At 41.7% G+C, this 22,637-nt stretch overlaps 2 protein-coding genes across 4 annotated transcripts in view; one reads left to right on the forward strand and one right to left on the reverse strand.

The window, feature by feature from the left end:
- Nucleotides 1–22,637, forward strand: part of pan2 (poly(A) specific ribonuclease subunit PAN2) — a 65,232-nt gene that overhangs the window by 40,234 nt on the left and 2,361 nt on the right. The window contains exon 27 of one of the 2 annotated variants that reach the window (XM_033015528.1): nucleotides 2,802–4,091. The exons of the other annotated variant lie outside the window; for it this stretch is intronic. Within the exon in view, the coding sequence (XP_032871419.1) occupies nucleotides 2,802–2,824 (23 nt within the window). The 3' untranslated portion in view covers nucleotides 2,825–4,091. Of the gene's footprint in view, nucleotides 1–2,801; nucleotides 4,092–22,637 lie in introns of those variants that run through there. 2 annotated transcript variants of the gene reach the window in all.
- Nucleotides 9,423–22,435, reverse strand: LOC116968732 (inositol polyphosphate 1-phosphatase-like). Of its 2 annotated transcripts, none has more exons than XM_033015531.1 (6): nucleotides 22,117–22,435; nucleotides 13,914–14,141; nucleotides 13,123–13,183; nucleotides 12,656–12,856; nucleotides 11,842–12,013; nucleotides 9,423–10,744 (listed from the first exon to the last, which is right to left on the reverse strand). In XM_033015531.1, exons 2-6 carry the CDS (start codon nucleotides 14,115–14,117, stop codon nucleotides 10,255–10,257), a joined length of 1,128 nt encoding a protein of 375 aa, XP_032871422.1. In that variant the 5' UTR covers nucleotides 14,118–14,141; nucleotides 22,117–22,435; the 3' UTR covers nucleotides 9,423–10,254. The 2 variants fall into 2 exon arrangements, with proteins under 2 accessions (XP_032871422.1, XP_032871421.1); XM_033015530.1 differs by having other exon boundaries at nucleotides 13,914–14,144; nucleotides 22,117–22,434.

Here is a 22,637-nt window from a genome sequence, read left to right on the forward strand (position 1 = left end):
ACGCGATATGAAGAAGACTTGCACATTTTTATTAAATTAGAGAAAAAACGGAAAAATGTCGGGAATTTTTTAGTCCAATCAAAGCACATTTAACATTGAGTTGTCTGCCAGTTGGCCAATCACGCGCTTTGTTTCAGGCTCGCACACAAAATGGCTGAGGGGGCTTCACAGATGCCTGTTTTACTGGAGATTCCGATTTGTTGTTCTGTGGAATAAATGTCGTGGAAACTTGCAGCAGGTAATTGTATTTAGTGGGAAAAGCATTAAAAAGGCTGAAGAAAGTGCTGCGAAGTGGATTAAAGTGCAAGAAAGCCTTCAAAGTCCCTGCTGGTGTGCTGGAACACAAAGAAGGCCCCCATGAATCAACTCTAACTGAAAGGTAAGATTAAAGTCTGAATATATGAAAATCTATCTGTATGGACTTTAATTAATTTCACCCTTCATTCATTCATTCATTCACTCACTCACTTACTCATTCATTCATGAAATTGAGGGCCTAAACTATAACACAGTCAATTAAACATTTTCACTAATGCCAGTAGTAGAGTAATAAGTCTTTAACAGCTAATCTCGGAGCTGCCTGCGAAAACTTACCGGGAAAAAGTGCTCCGACTGCGGGGCCTAGGTACTCGCGGTAAAGAGCGATCGATATCCCTCCGTTTTTCTCCCGTTATCGGGGTCTGAAAACGACCGCTACAGACGGCACTATGTACAGCTTCCCCCCCCCCCCCCGCCCGCGGAGATGATCCGTGGCTCCGCGATCGCGAATCGGCCGCTTATTAATTGAGACCGCGGCTTCACTTTACCGCGAGTACCTAGGCCCCGCGGTCGGAGCACTTTTTCCCGGTAAGTTTTCGCAGGCAGCTCCGAGATTAGCTGTTAAAGACTTATTACTCTACTACAAGCTGGCATTAGTGACAATGTTTAATTGACTGTGTTATAGTTTAGGCCCTCAATTTCATGAATGAATGAATGAGTAAGTGAGTGAGTGAATGAATGAATAATGAATGAATGAAGGGTGAAATTAATTAAAGTCCATACAGATAGATTTTCATAAATTCAGACTTTAATCTTACCTTTCAGTTAGAGTTGATTCATGGGGGCCTTCTTTGTGTTCCAGCACATCAGCAGGGACTTTGAAGGCTTTCTTGCACTTTAATCCACTTCGCAGCACTTTCTTCAGCCTTTTTAATGCTTTTCCCACTAAATACAATTACCTGCTGCAACTTTCCACGACATTTATTCCACAGAACAACACATCGGAATCTCCAGTAAAACAGGCATCTGTGAAGCCCCCTCAGCCATTTTGTGTGCTAGCCTGAATCAAAGCGCGTGATTGGCCAACTGGCAGACAACTCAATGTTAAATGTGCTTTGATTGGACTAAAAAATTCCCGACATTTTTCCGGTTTTTCTCTAATTTAATAAAAATGTGCAAGTCTTCTTCATATCGAGTTTCAGGGGTGATTTATATAAAAAAATTTACACAATATGTGAACATTTCATGTAGTTTGGTGACTTGGGTCACAAAATCCTATTTCTAGACACATTTTTGATGCTCGGCCCACAGCCTAGTTGTATAATTTTGAGACAACGTGATTCATTTTTCAAATGTTTTGTTTATAAGTAGCTTTTTGGCATGCTAATCCCTTTAGCCGACTTCATCTGCAACCCCACCCTACCCAAAACTGAAACAAAATGCTTGGTAGAATAATGTAGTATGCAGGCATTTATTTTCTTGGTAGTTGTTCATACTTGTCATAATTTGTCTGGAGCGACCTTTCACATTGTCTATTCTCTGTAGTTAGCAAAAGTTGGTTACTTTGTTGAATGTTGCAATATATATATATATCAACTATACTGTTTAGGTGGGTTACAACAGACTGATGCAAAGAATTAGGTGATTTAACAGCCAGATTTAAAGTTCATAATGTGCTTAATTGTTGGTTCTCCTTCAGTTTGCTCAGTAGAGTGGAGGCTTAAGCTTGCGCCAGGACACCTGCTCTTATGGGACCTTGCAATGCGCAAATCAGTTGCTGTGTTTGCCTGCTCTTTCTATTATTGCAGTACTATCTCCAAAAACTTATGCTTTCAAATAAATCTATTGGGACTTCCTGAAAATGTTAAAAGGTGCAACTCAAATGGACTCAATTGTTCTTTAAGCATCTTTTGATTCAAAACTCCAAATCAATCCTGTTTTGCTTGCTAAATATCCCCATACCATGACTGTAAGGAGCTGCAAGAACTGGCTTCAACAACCCTGCTGGGTAACTGCAGCACACGTATGCATTAGAATGCTTGGTTATGCTCTCCATTTCTGCAAAAAAAGCAAACAGTCTGTTCTCACATTACAAAAGTTGTAACATGATATAAAATCTGGAATATTTATGTACAATGAATCACTGATTAATTCACAACTGGATCTGGCATTGAACCTACTGCTGAGTGATGAAATGGAAGTTTCCTTTGATAGTTCCAGTGAAGTGGACAGAGCTAGCCTTGGTTGGTACTGAATTTCCAATGCCACCCAGAGAGAGGAGAGATGGGTGGCTGGAATTGGAAATGCCACATTATTGCATTTTTGGCGCAAAGTAAAGAAATAGAGGGAGCTCAACTCAGCAATGGGTGTAAAACCTGGAAGAATGTTCCATTCCCTAGTACCTCTTTCGGCCTGATGATCACACAGTATTGGAATCCACTTTACGTACTTTTCATTCCCCATGATGAGTTAATGGGATTAATCTTGATAGTTTTATAAAATGCAGATTCTACATCTTCAAGCTTTTTTTTCTCTTAAATCAGGCTCTCAATTTTCTCACCTCTGATGGGTTTAAATGTGAAGACACCGAATGAACTTATCTAATCTAATGAGGAGTGAATCTGCAGCATTTGAGGGGAAAGAAGTTTGTATTTTTAACAAATTCCGGAAGAAATCTATTTCTAAGTGGAGATGGCTTGAAATGGTGCTTGACTGTCACAGTATTATATCGTGGAGCACTGATCTGACTGGATGAAGAATGAGAAAGAAGGTTGGATTCTTAGGAAAAAGAAACCATAAGGAATCGCTTTGGCAAAATGGAAACTGACGCATTACGATATAAAACTAGGGAAAACTAGAAATGCTCAAACCCAGGCACCCTTTGAGGAAAAAGTTAAATGTTTTAACATTGTTGAACTTTGCTATAATTGCACGTATCACTGCTGAGGACTGGCATTTTGTCAAGACTTCAATCTCCAGAGGTTTATTGACAAACATTCCATGCTTTTAAAAAAAATAATGTTCTTCCTATTTTCTTAAGCTTCACTTTTTATTTTAAGAATGAGTGCCCACCTGCGGCCGTGCTCATAGGACAGAATAACATTCCTGTGAAGGAAGAATGCTCAATTCAAATAGCACAGACATGGTTGGCAGATTTGGGCAGCTCTGAGATAGAATTTAAAATCTTTGTATTCGCCTATTCCAGGAAGAAAGCTGATAGGGGTGATATCATGCATTGCCCGCAGATTGCACATGCATCTGTATTCAGTAAAATCATTGCTTTCCAAGAAATAGTTGTCTTCCCTGTTGTAGATATTGTGTTTTATATCCTGTCATACTGAATATGGTATTCCACAATAATTTTAATAACTCAACAAACTATTTTAGATTGTTTAATTGGACAATTAGATATGGGATTGATGTCATGATCGCAGTTTTACCAAATTTAACAGTCCACGCTCTTGAGCTTTGTATTTATGTCACTCCTCAGTCTTTCCAGATAGCCAGCAGGATGATGCAGAATCTTCAGTTACACTGCCGAGGTTCCTGAACTCTCAGGACTTTTAAAACTTAAAATGTGGCCTTGAGTTTACAAATCTCCAAATGGCTACCAATCTTTATTACAGTATTTCACACAGATATTCATATGGTGCGAGGCACTATCAATATTCGGCATTAAGTTGCATACGTACCTGCATTGGAAGGAAAAATATTTGCACTTCCTATATTAAAAAAAGAAAAAGAAAATGGAAGCTCTTTTAAAGATTTTCAGTTGAAAAAGTTCTCATCTACCTTGCTTTTCTGAAGATAATAAACTTTATTTTTTAATGAAATTCATGGTCTCTTTTTTTTACCCCAAATTCCTTGTCAGTGCTACACTAAGAGGAAAGTAACTATTGCGGTTTGAGCCAAGCCCACTTGCATACAATACACTAAGTTTCCACCTCGTTGATTTGGTTATGCCAGTTCATTGTTTGAAAAAGATTTAGCTCAGCCTGAAACTAAGGATGGTTATTTGGGGCGGGGGGGTGAGCAGACCACCTCTAGAAAATAAAAAAGACCACTGAAAGAATATATACATGATTTACAAAACATGTATACATGATTTGCAGCGTGGAAGCAGGCACTTCGGCCCACTGAGTCCATGCCAACCAGCGATCACCCCGTACACTAGCTTTATCCTACACACTAGGAACAATTTACAGTGTTTTGTTACCAAAGCCAATGAACCTACAAACCTGTACATCTTTGGAGTGTTGGAGGAAACTGGAGCACCCAGAGAAAACCCACGCTGTCACGGAGAACGTTCAGACAGCACGTGGAGTCAGGATCGAACCCAGGTGTCTGGCCCTGTAAGGCAGCAACTCTACCACTGCGCCACTGTTAATGGATCTAAATATGGAATTCCCTCCCTAACAGCACCTTCAGAACAACTGTAGTGGTTGAATTCAGCTCACCACTACCACCTTAAGGGCAATAAATGCTGGCCTAGCTAGGGATGCCCAGATCCTATAAATACATTTTTAAAAGGATAATAATCTGTTTGTTGTGAACGCAAGCTTGGCATGTGAGTTTCTAAATGAATTATTGAATTTGTTTTGAATGTTGTACATGGGACCCATCATGAACCAAATGCTGCTGTGGGAGATGTTACTCCCACGACAACTCTAGTATGTGGACCCAGTTTTGACTTTCAGCAAAGTGCTTTTCTTTCAGCGCAAACTCATTGAGAGTCAAACTTGCCTAACTAATCTGGTTGCGCAGATTTAAATCCAGAACTCTTCTGAAGTTTACCTGATGTTTCCCAGAATCCTGATCCTCGGGTTAGCATGTATCTTGCAGAAGTACAATCCAAATACTATTGAAATTGAAAGGGATGTACTCCAATTCTATTATGCTCTATTTCCTTTACCGATATTTTATAAATGATTAATGTTCGACAAAGGGTTGCAATGTGAAACATAGCCAATTAACCCACATTAGACAATATGCTTTCCTGACTTAATTACACTTTGTGCTTGCTATCACTGCTACAATTTCTGATCTCTGAGTTCTCAGTTCTTTCTTTGAGAAGTACTTTTTATGCTCTCAGCTCTCATATCGTGGTCCCAGCAACCACGTTAAACTTTCATTATTGAAGAATAATGTACAATTTTGGGGCTTCAAAGAGTTCGGCAGCTGAGGATTGAGAAGAATGTTTAGCACCAAAGCATACATTGACCTCCTTTGATGTAGCATTGGCTATATAACTTGGAAGTGCTGCTTGAATTCCATTATACATGTCTTAATGTTTGTTCATACACATGGAAAATACCAAGGCTGCCACAGTTCATAACATAGCGTGGCAGAGAGTTTGGGTAATAAAATGCATGATTCACTCAATTTATTGTACAAAACATGCCATGCTGTTTTTTCACATTCTGCAAACATTGTTCTGTTTATTCAGTTTGGACTGTGAGGCATTCCACTTCCCAGTCACCATTTTAGGCATCATACTAGGTGGACTCAAAGTGCTGGAGTAACTCAGCGGGATAGGCAGCATCTCTGGAGAGAAGGAATGGGTAACGTTTCAGGTCAAGACCCTTCTTCAGACTGAGCCGTCACCCATTCCTTCTATCCAGAGATGCTGCCTGTCCCGCTGAGTTACTCCAGCATTTTGTGTCTATCTTCAATTTAACAGCGTCTGCAGATCCTTCCTACACATACTAGGTAGACTATTGCTTTGTCCTTTCCTTGCATTTATTGTTCTCTTGCTCTCAGCTCATTCAACTGTGTAGCCACGTGTTGGATGTATTATTTGTGTTGTCAAGCATGGCTAATATCTTTTGCCCCTCACTGCTTTATCACTCCCCATTCTGGGATGTGAATTGGCTATCTTGCAAGAGACAGGTTTTCTTTTTTCTTTGTCCTTATCCAGTCCCTGAAGCATAAAGCAACACTGAATAGCAAATTTCTATTTTCTATTGGCCCCAATCTTCTTCTTCTGTCGTATGTCTTTTAGACCTGCAGCTCCGTTGAAGCAAGCCAGGTTAACGTGTCATCGTCCAGGCCAATCTGATCTCATTCACCATCCGGTGGCCAACCGGTGTTTGGGGCAACTGGTGACTATGTGCTCCACTGTCTGTGTTGGGTCCCCACACTCGCAGGAGGCGCTCACTGTCCACGAGGCCCCACCTCTTCATCGCTACTCCATAGCGTCCGACGCCTGTCCTCAAGCGGTTGAGGGTTGTCCACTGCTTTCGTGGTAGGTCCTGGCCAGGGACGTCCATGGGGTCATCGATGTAATGGTGTAGCCTAGATGGTTCAGCTGACTTCCACTGGTCTCTCCATCTCGTCTTGACCCAGGCAGCCCTGGAAGCGTTAGCCGGTGTTGTGCAGAGCAGCTCTTGGGCTTGCATGGCAAAGGGGCGCCGTGACTTGAGGCGCACACGTTGTGGTGTCTCTGTGACCATCTGATGGAGGAGGTGGGATTCACTGGTCTGTGCCTTTCGAGAGAGGGCCAGTGTGGCTGCTTCTCGTCTGATGTTGGCCGGGGCGATGCCAGCGATGACGGGCAGTTGGTTTACTGGGGTGGCTCGTAGGCATCCAGAGACAGTCTGCAGGGTGCTGTTGAGGGCAGCATCCAGCTTCTTGGCGCGAGGGCTACGGCACCAGACCGGGGCACAGTACTCGACGGCTGAGAACACCAGGGCCACTGTGGACATGCGCAGTGTCTTCGTCGTGGCTCCCCATGTGGTGCCGGCTAGGCGGCGTATCAGTGCGGCACGGGCGTTTGTCTTTGCCTTGGCACCTTCCAGGTGTTGTTTGAATGACAACATTCTGTCGAGCTTCACCCCGAGGTACGTGGGGACGGGCTGGGACCGTAACCTGGCGTTATCCACCATGACGTTCATCTCGCGGGTCGCTTCCCTGTTGTTGAGGTGGAACATTGAAGATGTTGTCTTACCCATGCTGACTTTAAGGCGCCAGTTCCTCAGGTATGAGGACAGGATGTTCATGTCTTCAGAGAGGCCCTCTTCTGCTGCTTCCCACGATGGCTTACTGAGTACGCCCCAATGAAGTGTCTGAAGCAGATAGGGCTTTACCTGGTGAGATTATGATGTTGACTGTCTGAATTTCTTTTGCACCATTTCTTCTCAGTTCCATTGTCATTTATTTCTTTATCATGTCATAGAGTCATAGTGATACAGTGTGGAAACAGGCCCTTTGGCCCAACTCGCCCACACCGGCCAACAATGTCCCAGCTACACTAGTCCCACTTGCCTGCGCTTGGTACATATCCCTCCAAACCTGTCTGTTTCTTATACAATGGGATAGTCCCAGCCTCAACTACCTCCTCTAGCGGCTTGTTCCATACACCCATCACCCTTTGTGTGAAAGAGTTACCCCTCGGATTCCTATTAAATCTTTTCCCCTTTGCCTTGAACCTATGTCCTCTGGTCCTCTATTCCGCTACTCTGGGCATAAGACTCTGTGCATCTACCCGATCAATTCCTTAGGTCTTCCTTTCCATTTTGTCATTTGTCCATGTGATTAAATTGATACGGTCAGTAAGTCTGTGACTTCTGTATATGTCACTCGGAATGTATTTTGAACAGGACAAGTTTAGGAGGCCATTCTTATAATAAATCTTTCTCCCCAAACTAATTTCACTGCTGAATTTTCATGTTAGTGTTGTGTTCACTATGCTCTGAATTGATGGCCTCCTCCAGTTCCTTCATACTTCCTTTTGTTTTGTCAGGGGGTTTATACTGTGGCACATACAGCCCAAATTTTAGTTCACTTTTGACAAAGACATTCCCATGTTTAGATTGTGCTCGCAAATAGCAAGGGAAGCAGGGTCACTATTATTCCATGAGAGTGAGAAAGGCCCCACTTTTCCCAATTCTCCCAGTTTCCACCAAGCTAATGATCGAAGCCTTGAATATGCTCAATGACTGAGTCTCAAACTCTGGAGTGGGGAATTCCAAAGATTCACAATCCTCCGAGTGGAGAAATGTCTCCTTATTCTGTCCCATATGGACAACCCCCTTATCCTGAGCCTGTTAGTTTTATAATCAACTGCCAAGAGACACTTAGCAATACCTCTCAGAATCTTGAGTCCCAATTAGATTACTTCTCACTCTTCATAGGGCAATCTCCATAATTTACACTGCCCATCTTACTTCAGGTAATGCAAGAGGTCATGGTACAGGGAGTTCTGGTTTCAACATTAGAGCAGATTTCAACATTAGACTCAGAATAAGGAAGATCAAAATAAAAAATATATATTTTTTGATGTTATCTGTCTCATTAAAAGAATAAAATGCAGGACTTGAAATCAAAGTTTTTGCCCTTTTGGGATCAAATTACAACGAAAGCCTCAAACTATTTTTTCCTTTTTTTACATTCCACGTGCAAAACATTACCTAATTTGCTTCCACACAATTTTATTCTATACTAACATGATGAACAATGTCTAAAAGTGACCCAATATATAACATGCGCTGAATGTCAACTTGCACTGAGGTAACACTATCTGAACTAATTACAATTTTTGATTCTGGAAGTAGAGCCCAAGAGTGTTAAGTTTCAGCTTGGAATACTGGACAATGAAGGGGGAGCAGGGTGTGGCAAAATTATCTTTACATTGTCCCCTTACTTACTCTCTTGTTCCTCCAAGGAGATGAGTGAAGACACTGTTCCCATATCCTCAGAATTGAAATACAAACTTTTGTTCCTAGCTTTTCATTCCAGAGCCTTTAACACAATGGAACTTAATCTAGTTTCCCTCAATCCTATGATCTTGAACTTTGCAAAACCCAAAGCCTGGTGTTTTGCCCAGTTTGCTTTGTGCCCTGACCTTTGGGCTTTGAGCCTTTGTCTAGGTTTCTTAATTTAGACCAGACATTAAAAAGCATTCTGTAAATAAAATAAGGCACCAACAATTAAAGCAGCAATTATTGGCTTTTCTCTTAATCTTTAAATTTTGTGAAAAATGTTGAGTTCAATGTTATGTTTAAGAAGGAACTGCAGATGCTGGAAAATCGAAGGTAGACAAAAATGCTGGAGAAGCTCAGCGGGTTAGGCAGCATCTATGGAGCAAAGGAAATAATCAACGTTTCGGGTCGAGACCCTTCAGATAATGTTATGTTACTTTATGTAAAACAGATTACAAAAGGCAGTTTAATTTCAAACAATTACAATTTATTTTTGTTATTACCTGGGCAAATGCAGCAATTTGCCTTGGTTACTGTGTGTTTTAAGTTCAACCACCACTAGGCACTGACTTGAAGGAATGGATTGCCTTGTAGAGAATTAATCTTGTCAAATAAAGCAGAGACATGCCAATAGGATGCACTGCCCATAGTTGAGACAACTCTAGCACAAATTTGTGCTCTGTTTAGTGTTTGTCAGATACTGTTTCTGGGTAGATATTAGGCTCTACTGTACCATCATCATCGAACAAATGGACACTCACATCCTAGTCTTATTCACATGAAGCATGGAGACTTGGGCAAAGCACCAGTGGGCTCATGGATCTTTTTCAAACATCAATGGCATCCACAGAAGAAAGAAATTATCTCACTTTTAAATGAATGGAGCTTTCCCACAACTGTTGCATTTTCAGTACATGGACAAACCATTAAGATTCTGCCTAAGACTAATATGCAAGAGACCAATAGGAGTATTTTTGAGTTGGTAGACAGGGTAAAACCTGTAGCGGAGAACTTCAACCTGCTTCAGAACGTTTCTTTGGTTTGCAGCTGCTTTGGAAAACAAAAGATAGATTTAAGATAACAAGACACCTGTGATATAGTCACTGCCTCTTTCCCTTCTCCAATTTGTTTATTTTATAGAACAAGGTAGATCTTTATTCTGGTATATTGTTTGAGTGTTCTAAAACAATGTCTATTAAGCCCATTTAATATTTATAAAAAATAATTGGCTAGGAATAGGACAATTAGATTATTTTTGGTGACCCATTGCCTCTTAATTGTAGTGTGAAATAAAACTCTACTCTACTGAAAGTGCATTAATAATGGTCTCCAGGTGTTGTTGAGACCTGTAAGCCACAAGGCCTCCTGTGTTGGCCCATTTCTCGGTTTCTTTTGACTCTTCATCGGGCATCTTGTATTGAAGTTCTGGATTGACCCCAGGGCTTCTGCTCTTCACCTCAGCCAGGGTTTTGGCAAGATTTACAATGCCCCCTCCTACAGATTTCAAGATGGCATGTGGGGCACAGGTATCCCATTTAAAGGTAGTATCTGCTGTGACAACATAAGCATCTGCCAAGCCAAGGATTGTACACAAGATTTTGTATCCTGCCCCTGAAGCATAGTACAGTTTGTCACCACAGAGATGAGCTAGTGCTTTTGTGATGTCTTTCTTCTCACTTGAGCTCATGACTATCGAAAGAAGGTTGTGATGTGCAGGAAGCTGCTTTGGTATGGAATGGATATTGGTTCCATTGTAGGAAATACCCCAGTAATATTTCCCCTTCCATCTGCAAAAAGAAAAAAAATACATGAGGGGAATAATTTTACACCGACAAACCTAATAAGAACTACTTGTTATAATGCAGACATTAGTTCCATCAAAAAGCTGTGAAGTGGTGTTGGTTATCTGCAAATTGTGATCTACAGACTGACCTAAACACACCACTGATTTTCTACAATATGGAAAATTATGCAGAATGCAGCATTCATCATCCATCTCAAAAGGCCTATGTGAAGGTGGTAGTGAGCCACCTCTTTGAACTGTGCTATGTCACCCCAATAATGCTATTTGGTAGGGAGTTCTAGGATTTAGACCCAGCAATGACGAAGGAATAGTGATATATTTCCAAGTTGACACAGTGTTGCAATAACTCAGCAGGTCAGGCAGCATCTGGAGAAAATGGATAGGTGACATTTCAGTCTGAAAAAGGATTCCAACCCTAAACATCACCTATGTTCTCCAGGGATTCTGCATAACCCGCTGAATTACCTCAGCACTTTGTTGTCTTTTGTAAACCAGCATCTGCAGTTTCTGGTCTCTATTTGTCTCGATAGTGCCCAACCCAGGCCACATAAGAAGATTTACAAACTCACATTACAATTGCTCCACAATCTTAAATCTCTATTCCATCACTGCAAATGACCCTATTTTAATCTTGTATTGTCTTTCTGCTGACCGGATTGCACGCAACAAAAGCTTTTCACTGTACCTCTACACGTGACAATAAACTAAATTATAACTATTTCCAAGTCGTGGTTGTCTGCAATTTGAAGGGCAACCTGCAGGTGGTGGTGTTCCTATGTTCTGTTACTATTATATTTCTAGGTGGCAGAGGTCACAGGTTTGGGAGGTGCTGTTGCAGAACCTTTGGCCAACTATTCTTTTGTATCTTATAGAATTTTAGAAAATGGGTAGAGTTTTCTGCATGGCCTCAAAGAAAAGAACAATTGTCTTCAAATGGTGCTGGTTTTGATCATCTTCCTTCTAACATTTATTTGCTCAGGATGCAGTATTTAGATTGGACTCTGACTACTCAAAATACCATTCGATTGACTAGGCAGATAACCGACACCCTTTCATTACAAATACTGAAAATCGCTCCACCTTAAGATGGGGTCCACATCATTAAAAGGTACATTAATGACTCCCATTATTGGCTGTCCTGAGTTTCTATCAAAAACTCCAATGAGTACAGTAGCAGATTTCAGACCACTTGAGTGAATGCCAGATTTGTACTTCTCTTCAAGTTGTCCTTTTATGTATTGATTGGTTGAATCTGTAAAACAGAAACATAGAAGATTTAAAAAATATACACAAAGATTTTTTCAAGGACAAAAAGATTCAGTTCAACTTAATTCAGTTCATTGAAATGTGCAGACCCGGTAAATCCACGGCATTTGTACTTCTTGCTTTTTCTTTCATTTCTCTCTGAGAATCCAGGTGTCGCTGACAGGACCAGCATTTATCACCCATTCCTAACTGCATCTTGGGGATGTGCTGGGTGAGTTGCCTTCTCAAACAACCCCACAGCTGTTAAGTGGTATTTGGTCGAACTGAAGAGTTTGCTGGGCCATTTCAGAGGGCTGCTGTGGGTTAGACTGCCCCGAGTCTGGAGTTACATATTCATGTTGGGAATTCTCACAACACCCACAAGGAATTTTACTTTTATCACTTCCCAAAGCAATTATTTTTCCAATCATCATTAGTCAACTGCTGGAGGTAGAAGCAAAAGGGTTTGGGGTGACGGGGGAAGGGAACATCTCTATCTGCTTGTGTGGATGCCTCCAAGACAACCAACTTCTTGATTTAGCTTTGCCTTTATCAGCAAAGTCAAAAGAATCCCACCTTCAGAAAACTTTAATCCACACATATGTTGGGGAGAATTTATTTTTGTAAGATGGTTAAAGGTTTTACTTACCAATAGGATCAACCCATATTCCTATGGTGTCCATAGGAATGTCTATATTTAGTTCTTCTGAGGCTGGACCATCAATGCGGATATCTTCGTGGATGCACTTGGCCAGAAGGCCAGCAGCTTTCAGATTCCCATCTAGCACTTTACTTATTAATTCTGCAGTTGCTTGCTCTGTTTTGCAGACTTTCACAATGATTGTTTCACCTGTAATGAAAATAAAGAGCACAGGATTGTAATTCATCAGGGTCGTCAAAAAGAGTACCATGTGCAACTTTGGTCTCCTTATTTCAGGAGATAAACGAGATACTGAGCCCATCCGTGGGAAGGAGACCAGTTAATGGCAGCCAATGAAGTAATTCACCCAAAGCTGGTTCAGCATTAACTGTTTGTTACTTCAACTCCCTCGCATCTGAAAACCTGACTGCACTGTACATGCCATGAGATAACTTAAGAAGTGTCTTGTCACATACCCAAACCATTTTCAAAATGATTGGATTCCTCTCCAGCGATGTGAGATGCAAGCTCCGGAAACTAATGGGAGAGAAAGATAACAACTAAAGTATCTAAAGAAATTACAGAGTTAATTTAAACAGTAGCCGACAGATTTTAAAAGAAACCTCTTCATGAGTCTGTCCAAGACACCAACCCAAATTCTCTCCAAGCCAGGATCCCAGTGAAGTAGAGCAACAATTGAGGGCAGATGTTCTCTCGTTCTTTCCCTTCCTTCCGATTAAAATTCATGTCTCACTTGAACTCATCAACATTTCAGAGTATAGAAACAAGGAACAGCAGATGCTGGTTTACCGAGGAAAGACACAAAATGCTGGAGTAACAGCAGGTCAGGCAGCATCCCAGCAGAACATGGATAGGTGACGTTTTGGGTCAGGACCCTACTTCAGACGAAACATCTCATATATTTTCTGGCCCTTAAAAGTGGGAAAGAACCATTCATTAACTATCGGCCTAGGATTCTAATGAATCAGCCACAAGGCAGATATAATGTGCTTCTATCGCACACTCAGGATGCACCTCAGTCCCTGACCCTCCATTGTGGAGAACAATAACGTTTCCATTTCTAACTCTACACCAAATCAAACTTATCAAATAAGCACAGAATTTAAGTGTGCCTTGCACCGTGTGCTTATGTGACTTATGAATGATAAGATTATCACTGATTACAGAAAAGGGATTTCTTGCTTGAACCCAGGTATGGTTCAAGTGTGGTGTTTCACTCAGCCTACCTTTCGAGCATACTCAGTACCTTTTTCTCAAGGTCATGCTTAATCACTTCTTGAATGATGACATCTGCCAGGGTCTTGAAGTCTTGCACAAACTTCTTATTTTTCTCCGGCCCTTTCTTCTCTTCGATCAGAAGCTGGAAGAGCTCTTCTTCTCGTTTGCAAGCCCTCGCTATATTTGCAGATTTCTCAGAAGCACAGAGCAACGCAGTTAGGAGACCAGCCATTGCTGAGATGTAATATTTTAAGCACTGCTATAGAGGAAAACAAAACAATTATTGAAGCATGTGATGCTGGCTGCTCATTTATGGAAGGTCTCCATTGTATTAAAGGAGCAACATGCTCTAATCTTGCCTACCAAGGCTTTCTATACTATAGGAAATTAATTACTCTCAGTGGACACCCAGTTCTAAGTATGAAAGCCTTAGCCAAATGGGATTCTAAGTAAGCACATTTTATCTGATTCTGGTTTCCCATGAGAAACCCAATAGTCAATAAAAATGGATTTTTGACTCGCTGTGCAAGCTCCTCTGATGGATTGTGTGCAGCTTTATAATTTAGAAAAAATGAGTACATCATTTAATTAAGATCGACATGGCGGGACACCTGATGTGTCGCAAATGCAGTACATGGGAGCCAATGGAAACAATGGTGATCCACAATAAACACCTCTGCAGCATTGCAATTAAAGGAGGAATTCTTTGAATTAATTAGTCTTGTCACCTAGATTTAATCTGCAATGCATTGCAACATTAAACATTAATCATCCCTGTCCATTTTCTAGGTGGAATTTTGTTCTCTGTACTTTTCCTAATCAGCTATGTGTTTCTCAGTAGTACCAAAATTAGCTCATTAGACATTTCAGGTAAAAATTACATTTAGGAAACACGGTTAGCTCTAGAAGTCCCATTTACTTTGCCACATTTCAGAGAACCAAAGCAAAGGAGGCCATTCCATCCACCATGGAAATTTAAATTGATACTAAAAATATAAATAAGTGGCAATTCATGAGACCCAAACTTTTAGTGTCTGCCAGTATCCCACCCAGGCAACTTCCTGAATACAAAACCGTCTCTCTTCTGATTTGATCAGACCCAAACTAAAAGTTCAACAAATGTACTTTGGAGTGGAGAATTTATTAAATCTGGTTCACCAAAATACTACAAAAGGGCATTGCAGCCAACACAAACAGCTGCTTGTAAAGGACCTTTGTGGGCCGGCTTGGAAATAAAAATATCAGACATGTTATGTTGGAATGCAACAGGAAAAGTTTCACAATAACATTTACTCCAACTGCATAGTGTGGTTCTCTGAAACAACATTACAACAGTACACAGGAAAATCTCAACATAAAAATATTACAACCAAAACACTATCCCAGTACATGATTCCCAAACAGGCTGAAGTATTAAGTGCAAAGATTCAGTAATTCCTCTCAATCAAGCTTGGTGACCCCAGATGTACTTGACTCTCGTTATTTTACACACATAATTGACATGCAACTGTGCTCCACTCACTGCATCTTTCTGGCGTAATTGCAGCAGTTTGCTTCCTCTGCTCTTTTAAACAAGTTACTCTGAGTAAATTGACTTTATTTGCTGTACAAAAGGCAATTTGGTGCGAGGAAAATCTTGCTAATGCCATGTTTTCACCAAATAATCTGCAATATAAATGTTGATTTAAAAGGAAGCCATTGCAAATGATTTGTTGGATGTAATGGCATACTCATTTACTAAATTTTAACCTTAGACAACCTCAAAATAATTTTTGTCTCAATGGGCAAATTGTTTTATGTTTAAAGCTCATGATTGTAGATTTGGTACACTGATAATAATTGTTCCAATAAACAGTACATAGTGGTAATGTTACTGGATTCATAGCTCAGAAGGGTGGACTGTATGTGAATCTGTTGTGCACTAATGTAATTAATTCCGAAGAGTACTCTGAAGTGGTTTAACAAGCCATTCGGTCGAGGCAATTTGAGGTGGGCGATAAATGCCAGAATATCAGCAACACCCACATTCAAAAGGTAAACGGGATTTACTGAATCTCTACACTGTGGCCAGCTAGTGTTCGTACATGCAACCTTATAATTAGAATGGAATGCACCTATCCTTTAATCAGTATGTGCCTTACATTGCTTGATGCATTCAGGTTTATGCCTTTAGGCTTGGCCATCCCAAATCTGTGTTTCCTGTCTATAAAACAGATTTTTTTAAAGTGCTTGAGGCTTTTGACTATTCTAATTGTGCTACCATTCTGAAACAGCAGTCCATTTCATCCCACTACCCTGATCTTTTCCTCTAACTTTTGAACATTTCCATTTTAAAACTTTCATGCACATCCCTTTTTAAAACGAATATGCATTCTGATTTTTCACACTTTCTGGCAGTGCATTTCAAATCTGAATACCTTCCCAACACATACTTTTAAGTGAGAAGGGTCAGGCTTCAGGTTCCACTCCAGAGACACAATGAACTGCAGATGCTGGTTTACAAAAAAAAAGACAAACTGCTGCAGTAACTCAGCAGGTCAGGCAGCACCTCTGGAGAACACGGATAGGTGTCATTTCAGATTGGAAGTCTTCTTCGGACTGAAGAAGGGTGCCGACCCGAAATGTCACCTATCCATGTTCCCCAGAGATGCTGCCTGTCCCACTGAGTTACTCCGGCATTTTGTTGTCAATGCTGGAGTTGAGTTCTAGTGCAGTGCTGAAGCTGATATGTAAAGACAAGTCCTCTCACATATGGATGTTGAAGATCTCATGGCAATATTTAAGAGTAAGCGAGTTAGCCCTACATCCAGACCAACTTATAGCTCTTAGCCAACATCATCAAAATGATTTATCAAGTCATTAACACACTTATGTTCATGGGAGCAAGCTATGTGCAAACTGGTTTTCCTTTAGCATTTCAAATTACCCTTTCCTTAAAGCTCTCAATAAAATTCCTTCATTCTATGCCAATCTTTCTTCAGTTCATCTGAGACTTTTTGCCTCCCCTCTTTATTTTCAATGTTTGTTTTGGTGTTTATTTCAGTATTAACATGCGAACTGTCAGTTGCCTCATATTAATTCTCATCCAAGGAGCTACACTGTTAGCTGCATTTTACCTGTGGGAATATGTAGGAACTGCACCCTCATCTCAGGTTTAAGTCTTTTTCATAGTTGGGCCATTGTCGCCATTTTCTCTTTCCAAAATAACCACAATTCCCTTTATAACCGTGAAATTGCCCCTATTAAAGTACATTTATCATTAACTGTTAATTCCCTTTTCATTAGCTACGTATCTAGAGGTTCAGGTGAGGAATATACCTGTCCTGATCAATGAACTTACAACATTTTATTAATCGCTGGCATCATCCCCATCCATCTCTGATTCATAACCATTAGAGGAGATGCTAGGATCTAGGCGAAGACATGGGACATATAGCTTATTGAGACAACTTCAGTTTAGAGATGTGTACCAGCCTTTTGTAGCAAAGGTTTACAAGCCTGGCTCCAGTTGCACAAGGCTTGGTGAGGAATAATAGTTTTGAGTGTTGTATCCAAGGAAGGATATGCTTAACAAATACAGAAAATGCTAGAAGCAATCCGCAGGTCAAGCAACATCCATGGAGGGGGAAACAGTCAATATTTCAGGTCTAGAACTCTTCAAAAGAACTGGAACGGTGAGAAAAATGTGTTTTAAATTGCAGAGAGATAGAAAGATGGTGAACAGAAGAAATGGGTGTGATAAGAGTGCAGAACAAAGCTGTGAAGGGAACAATTACTTAATTACTTAAAAACTGATAGATTAGCATTAAAAAAGGAACAAATTGAAAGAGAAATTGCCACATCTGTTGAATAAGAAAAGGTAGACTACCTGTAATTAGTTTTAACTCGGTATTAAGACGCAAGGGGTGCAGCGTGCTCAGATTAAATGCAAGGTGATGTTGCTCAAGTGGACATCGTTGGAGCAATGTTGATGCCGGAGGACACTGCTCAGAATGGGAGTGTGATGAACAATTAAAGTGGCAGGTGACTGGGAACATTGGGTTGCCGTTGTTTGGAGGCAACCACCATAAACATAGACAATAGGTGCAGGAGTAGGCCATTCGGCCCTTCGAGCCTGCACCGCCATTCAATATGATCATGGCTGATCATCCAAAATCAGTACCCCGTTCCTGCTTTCTCCCATACCCCTTGATTCCGTTAGACCCAAGAACTAGAGTTTTGAAAGAATAATCTTTCAAAACTCTTTAGATTCTGGAGTAGTTCCTGAGGATTGGCGGGTAGCAAACGTAACCCCACTTTTTAAGAAGGGAGGGAGAGAGAAAACGGGGAATTACAGACCAGTTAGTCTAACATCGGTAGTGGGGAAACTGCTAGAGTCAGTTATTAAAGATGGGATAGCAGCACATTTGGAAAGTGGTGAAATCATTGGACAAAGTCAGCATGGATTTACAAAAGGTAAATCATGTCTGACGAATCTTATAGAATTCTTCGAGGATGTAACTAGTAGCGTGGATAGGGGAGAACCAGTGGATGTGGTGTATCTGGACTTCCAGAAGGCTTTCGACAAGGTCCCACATAAGAGATTAGTATACAAACTTAAAGCACATGGTATTGGGGGTTCAGTATTGATGTGGATAGAGAACTGGCTGGCAAACAGGAAGCAAAGAGTAGGAGTAAACGGGTCCTTTTCACAATGGCAGGCAGTGACTAGTGGGGTACCGCAAGGCTCAGTGCTGGGACCCCAGCTATTTACAATATATATTAATGATCTGGATGAGGGAATTGAAGGCAATATCTCCAAGTTTGCGGATGACACTAAGCTGGGGGGCAGGGTTAGCTGTGAGGAGGATGCTAGGAGACTGCAAGGTGACTTGGATAGGCTGGGTGAGTGGGCAAATGTTTGGCTGATGCAGTATAATGTGGATAAATGTGAGGTTATCCATTTTGGTGGCAAAAACAGGAAAGCAGACTATTATCTAAATGGTGGCCGATTAGGAAAAGGGGAGATGCAGCGAGACCTGGGTGTCATGGTACACCAGTCATTGAAAGTAGGCATGCAGGTGCAGCAGGCAGTGAAGAAAGCGAATGGTATGTTAGCTTTCATAGCAAAAGGATTTGAGTATAGGAGCAGGGAGGTTCTACTGCAGTTGTACAGGGTCTTGGTGAGACCACACCTGGAGTATTGCGTACAGTTTTGGTCTCCAAATCTGAGGAAGGACATTATTGCCATAGAGGGAGTGCAGAGAAGGTTCACCAGGACTGTCTTATGAAGAAAGACTGGATAGACTTGGTTTATACTCTCTAGAATTTAGGAGATTGAGAGGGGATCTTATAGAAACTTACAAAATTCTTAAGGGGTTGGACAGGCTAGATGCAGGAAGATTGCTCCCGATGTTGGGGAAGTCCAGGACAAGGGGTCACAGCTTAAGGATAAGGGGGAAATCCTTTAAAACCGAGATGAGAAGAAATTTTTTCACACAGAGAGTGGTGAATCTCTGGAACTCTCTGCCACATAGGGTAGTCGAGGCCAGTTCATTGGCTATATTTAAGAGGGAGTTAGATGTGGCCCTTGTGGCTAAGGGGATCAGAGGGTATGGAGAGAAGGCAGGTACGGGATACTGAGTTGGATGATCAGCCATGATCATATTGAATGGCGGTGCAGGCTCGAAGGGCCGAATGGCCTACTGCACCTAATTTCTATGTTTCTATGTTAACTATATCTAACTCTCTCTTGAAAACATCTGAAGTAGCCATCCATTTTGTGTTTCACTCAAGATCCCAGCAGTGTCACGTGCCTCTGCCAAGACAATCTTCCTTGGATCTAAGGCAGGATATAGAAACAGGTCGAGAGAGATTGGGGCACCACAAGGCTAGAAGATGTTTTTTGGGGGGGAATGAGGTCAGTGATTGGCTGGAAGACAATGAGTTGCTGTTCAGTGGTGGGCTAGTTGCCCAGAGAGAGGCATGACCATGAAGAGGTATCCAACAGTTGCCGTTCAGCTTATGCAAGCTAGAAGGCAGTTTTACAAACCACAACAGCCCCATCCTTGCCGATTTTGTGATGATATTAGTGTTGATCTTCAGTGAGCAAATGCTGCAAGTTCATGGGTTAGAGTACAGAAAAGCTGAATTGACGATCAACTACGAATAAATCAAGACCAGTTAATAGGGCCCAAGGAGAGATCCAATTTGATCAGGAATTCTGAGCCAGAATAAAGGGCTCATGATCGTGGATGAGGATATACTTACATGTAACGTAGATTTACTAGATTAATTACCGAGGGGAGAATTACATGTGGGAGCAAGAAAATAATCTGATGGCCAATATTCTTGGTGATGTATTTGAACATATAACCATATAACAATTACAGCACGGAAACAGGCCATCTCGGCCCCACAAGTCCGTGCCGAACAACATTTTTCCCTTAGTCCCACCTGCCTGCACTCATACCATAACCCTCCATTCCCTTCTCATCCATATGCCAATCCAATTTATTTTTAAATGATACCAACGAACCTGCCGCCACCACTTCCACTGGAAGCTCATTCCACACCGCTACCACTCTCTGAGTAAAGAAGTTCCCCCTCATGTTACCCCTAAACTTCTGTCCCTTAATTCTGAAGTCATGTCCTCTTGTTTGAATCTTCCCTATTCTCAAAGGGAAAAGCTTGATCACATCAACTCTGTCTATCCCTCTCATCATTTTAAAGACCTCTATCAAGTCCCCCCTTAACCTTCTGCGCTCCAGTGAATAAAGACCTAACTTATTCAACCTATCTCTGTAACTTAGTTGTTGAAACCCAGGCAACATTCTAGTAAATCTCCTCTGTACTCTCTCTATTTTGTTGACATCCTTCCTATAATTGGGCGACCAAAATTGTATACCATACTCCAGATGTGGTCTCACCAATGCCTTGTACAATTTTAACATTACATCCCAGCTTCTATACTCAATGCTCTGATTTATAAAGGCTAGCATACCAAAAGCTTTCTTTACCACCCTATCTATATGAGATTCCACCTTCAAGGAACTATGCACGGTTATTCCCAGATCCCTCTGTTCAACTGTATTCTTCAATTCCCTACCATTTATCATGTACGTCCTATTTTGATTTGTCCTGCCAAGGTGTAACACCTCACATTTATCAGCATTAAACTCCATCTGCCATCTTTCAGCCCATTTTTCCAAATGGCCTAAATCACTCTGTAGACTTTGGAAATCCTCTTCATTATCCACAACCCCCCCTATCTTGGTATCATCTGCATACTTACTAATCCAATTTACCAGATCATTGATGTACATGACAAACAACAAAGGACCCAACACAGATCCCTGAGGCACCCCACTAGTCACCTGCCTCCAACCCGACAAACAGCCATCCACCATTACCCTCTGGCTTTAAAGAAAAGTAATGCATTTAGTGACCGACCACTTTACAAATCCTTTCATAACATCAAGTGCGGTCACCGCTATGCGAAAGTGTTTCCACAAACAGTAATGTGAATGCGGCCAGTTTATCTGTTTTAATTGTGTAGAGTGTGTTTTTTTTAGTAACATCAGGCTATTTCGCGGTTGTGGAAGCAGATAAATATTGTTCAGGAGACAGGAACTTACATCCCGCTCTTCTCAAAACAAAACAAAAACCATGGAGACACAAGGAACTCCTACGGATGCTGGTTTACAAAAAAACACGAAGTGCTGGAGTAACTCAGCGGGTCGGACACGATTTTATTACTTTTACCAAAGAGAACAGACTTCCTATCATAAAGATGACACCGCCAAAACTGCGACGCTCTCTGAGCCTGGAGGGTTATTCAGTTTTTTGTGTATGCTTGTCTATGGAAGCAGCGTGTAGTCTTCAGATAACGTTATTTGTCATTTAACATAGTGATGATGAGTGTTAAGAATCTCTGGGTTTCTCACACCGAGAGGGCCGTTGAGACACAGTAAGTCGCTAAGCATATTCAAGGCTGAGATAGGTGGTTTTGTGCATTTAGGTATCAGTCGATGTGGGCAATTGAGCGATTTTAAGTAGAGGTGTCGGTAACTGCCTATTATTTTTGTTGCATCCGGAGGAATAATCGACAGCGGCCTGCGCTTCTAGCCGACAGAGCGTCCCTCTTTAACCGAGCCGCTCCCCACCTTTCTCGCCAACAGCAGATTTGCGCAAGGCTTTTGCGACTATCTCAAGGTGGGCGAGCCACTCGATCCCGATTTGTTATCACTTACCTGCACTTCGCCGTCGACCTTCCACCAGCTCTGGTCCCCGCCGCTTCTAACAAGGATCAGTGGGGCGGAGGGAGGCAAAGTCGATAGCGCCCACCCATATAGAAGGGTTCTTAACCTCCCACACAGCAGCTCCGGAAAGGCGACCACAGTGCTTTAAAGGGACACCGCCACTTAGTATTCCAGAAAAAGGTCAAAATATTTCCAGCTAGGGAGCGATTTATTTAATGGAGGGGGGCGGAAAACTGCTCACTGAACATAAATGGAGAGGGAGCGCCGCACTGTGGGAGGGGCGGCAAGGAGGGAGCGTCGCACGACTGGATGGGGCGGTGCCTGGGCGGAGAAAGCGGTTCGCTGAGTGAGACTAATGGAATGTTGTGACGGGCGGCGCTGTGGCCCTAGCGCCACACTTGCCAGTGGAAAGGAGATGTTAAAGTTTACCTTGTTACCTTTCTCACTTTACATGCCATGGCGTGATATTGAAGAGGAATATGAGTGCTCTCCCCACTTTTCTGGGTCATCAT

The sequence above is a fragment of the Amblyraja radiata genome, chromosome 46, assembly GCF_010909765.2.
Source record: "Amblyraja radiata isolate CabotCenter1 chromosome 46, sAmbRad1.1.pri, whole genome shotgun sequence".
NCBI classification, from domain to species: Eukaryota; Metazoa; Chordata; class Chondrichthyes; order Rajiformes; family Rajidae; genus Amblyraja; species Amblyraja radiata.

Bases quoted from the DNA above. Each gene is read 5' to 3' on its own strand.
- LOC116968732 (XM_033015531.1), bottom strand. From the start codon at position 14,117: ATGGCTGGTCTCCTAACTGCGTTGCTCTGTGCTTCTGAGAAATCTGCA. The intron at 13,184-13,913 runs GTACTGAGTATG...CTCTCCCATTAG, and splicing joins AGCATGACCTTGAGAAAAAG to TTTCCGGAGCTTGCATCTCA. The intron at 12,014-12,655 runs GTAAGTAAAACC...TCTGTTTTACAG, and splicing joins AATATGGGTTGATCCTATTG to ATTCAACCAATCAATACATA.